The sequence below is a fragment of the Gaeumannomyces tritici genome, assembly GCF_000145635.1.
Source record: "Gaeumannomyces tritici R3-111a-1 unplaced genomic scaffold supercont2.42, whole genome shotgun sequence".
NCBI lineage: Eukaryota > Fungi > Ascomycota > Sordariomycetes > Magnaporthales > Magnaporthaceae > Gaeumannomyces > Gaeumannomyces tritici.
Window position 1 is genome coordinate 14,454 of NW_008804586.1, and position 2,006 is coordinate 16,459.

The 2,006-nt window shown below is 56.6% G+C and overlaps 1 protein-coding gene across 1 annotated transcript; it reads left to right on the forward strand.

The window, feature by feature from the left end:
• Positions 1-1,695, forward strand: GGTG_13737 (hypothetical protein). Its single transcript, XM_009231655.1, has 5 exons — positions 1-199; positions 599-618; positions 1,194-1,222; positions 1,297-1,516; positions 1,582-1,695. Exons 1-5 carry the CDS (start codon positions 139-141, stop codon positions 1,642-1,644), a joined length of 393 nt encoding a protein of 130 aa, XP_009229919.1. The 5' UTR covers positions 1-138; the 3' UTR covers positions 1,645-1,695.
• Positions 1,696-2,006: the final 311 nt, after the last annotated feature.

Here is a 2,006-nt window from a genome sequence, read left to right on the forward strand (position 1 = left end):
TCCGTTTCTCCTCGGTTCTTCTCTCTTGCTGAATTTGGTCGTGACCACGCACGCCAATGCGAACAGCGTCGCAACCGTCATTTTGTTGTCATTGTAGTGTCTCGCCGATGCCCACCGCGCGCCCCCGCGCGCTCGCTCATGGCTGAATACGGATGCTACCAGGTGAATGTGGGCGAGGATGAAAGCAGGTACCCGGCTAGTACGTCCCCAATCTGGCTAGCAGAGCGGGCGGGCGGCGGCTTGGAGGGGACAAGGCAGCGCATCTCGGTGCACTAATCTGCACATCCGACCCATTTTATTACCGATGCGCAGGCATAATATCGCATATCACGCACGAATCGTGGAGACGCGTTTATCCATCGGGCTTAGTGCCCCCCAGAATGGAGATCTATATCAAAAACGTGCACATTTGGCTATAGGCACCTTAATTGGCTGGACTCACATTGGTTGGCTGCCTAGAGGCATGTGCTTCACCCTTTCGCTTTGCAGCAGCTGGACCATCAGTGGCGTTCGTGATGAATGCGCCATGTTTGATGCACGGGACCTTTTGCTTCCATCTATAGGTTTCAATCGTATGGCTGTTGATGCTAGCTACCAGTGTCTCGAAGCACAAAACCGGTAAGAAGTGACATGACATAGCACCCGTATGGAGAAATATTTCTCCTCCGGACCTCGGTCAGTATAACAGGCAGGGAAATGACGGCGGCATGAATACGGATCATATGGCTGGCTGTTCGGCACTCCGCGTCGTGCGATGGAAGCCCATGCTGAAAGAATGAGAGAGAGAAAAAAGTATCTCCACCCAGACAGGCAAGTTGACGAAAGGTCAGTCTGCTAAGACATGGATCAGGGATAGTGTACTGTGTATAGGCTCTGTTCGTTTATTGGAAGGGTTACAATCTCGGTGTTTTTTATTCTTGTTCGGCTCATTTTGTCGTCTTGCCGCCCTGAACCGGTCAAATACTCTGCTACCTTTATATATTACATATACCTTGTAGAACATCGCAACTGGCCGTATCAAGTGGTGGCTTGGTCTTGTGGTGGGGACCCGTATCAAGACGTGTGAAATGGGAGCACCTTGGCGTGGCTGCAAGGGAGCTTGTTGCGCAGGTTCTAGGTCACCATATTTGCAGAGCCAAGATGACGGATGTTGAACCTCGGGTTTTTACCCAGCAGGAGAACTAGGTGCGTAGTCGCCACGCACCGGCTCACTTGGCGGCTCGTTCGTCCTTTGTCTCCTTTCGCTTGGTCCCTTCCGCCCTCTCGCCAACCTGACGGCGGCGGGCCGGTAAGCAGGACGGCAAGGTCCGCAGAGATGCATGGCGCATCAGGCTCTCGCGCTAGCGCAGCACGTGAGGGCTGCGTTATGCTTCTCGTCCTCTGCGCTGCGGCCTCCTGCCTTCTAGATCTGGTCGGCCTGCTCCAAGGCTTGCCGCTAGCATGGGTTCTGGTCAACTCTCGCCGCTGGCTCCCTCGCGAATCGCAAGGCCAGGCAAGATGCAATCCGCGGCCCGGGGTATTTAATTCGAGCGAGCCGGGGCCGACCAAACTAACGTTTCGGACCCTTGGTGCCGATTAAAGTTCAATACGCACGGCCCCGGTGTGGCTGCCGGCCTGTGGCACGCTCCTGCCGGCTCTGCCTAGGTGCCTCTTATGCTGAGCCACTCGAGCCACTTTGGAAGCTCAGACCTTCAGCCCCAGCCACCCATCAATCATTTTGCCCGCCCGTCGCGTTCGTGATGACGGCGGCCACTTAGATTGTAGTCGCCAAATTGCGCCCGGGCTTGCCACGCCGCGAATTGCCCGCGCCTGTCCGGCAAACGACCGCTTTGGACGCCGAACGATTGGACTACTCCTCGCAATGCCTCCAGGTACGGTAGCACCACGCACACTCACTGCAGAGAATCTCCGTGCTGCAGCTCTTGCGCCGCCCCTCCGTCGCGTCCCACCCGCGCCGCGTTCGTGTCCTTCCTTGCCCGTTCTGTCTGCGGCCTCAATCCCCCCCC

Bases quoted from the DNA above. Each gene is read 5' to 3' on its own strand.
- GGTG_13737 (XM_009231655.1), top strand. From the start codon at position 139: ATGGCTGAATACGGATGCTACCAGGTGAATGTGGGCGAGGATGAAAGC. The intron at 619-1,193 runs GTAAGAAGTGAC...CTAGGTGCGTAG, and splicing joins TGTCTCGAAGCACAAAACCG to TCGCCACGCACCGGCTCACT. The intron at 1,517-1,581 runs GTATTTAATTCG...TGCCGATTAAAG, and splicing joins GATGCAATCCGCGGCCCGGG to TTCAATACGCACGGCCCCGG.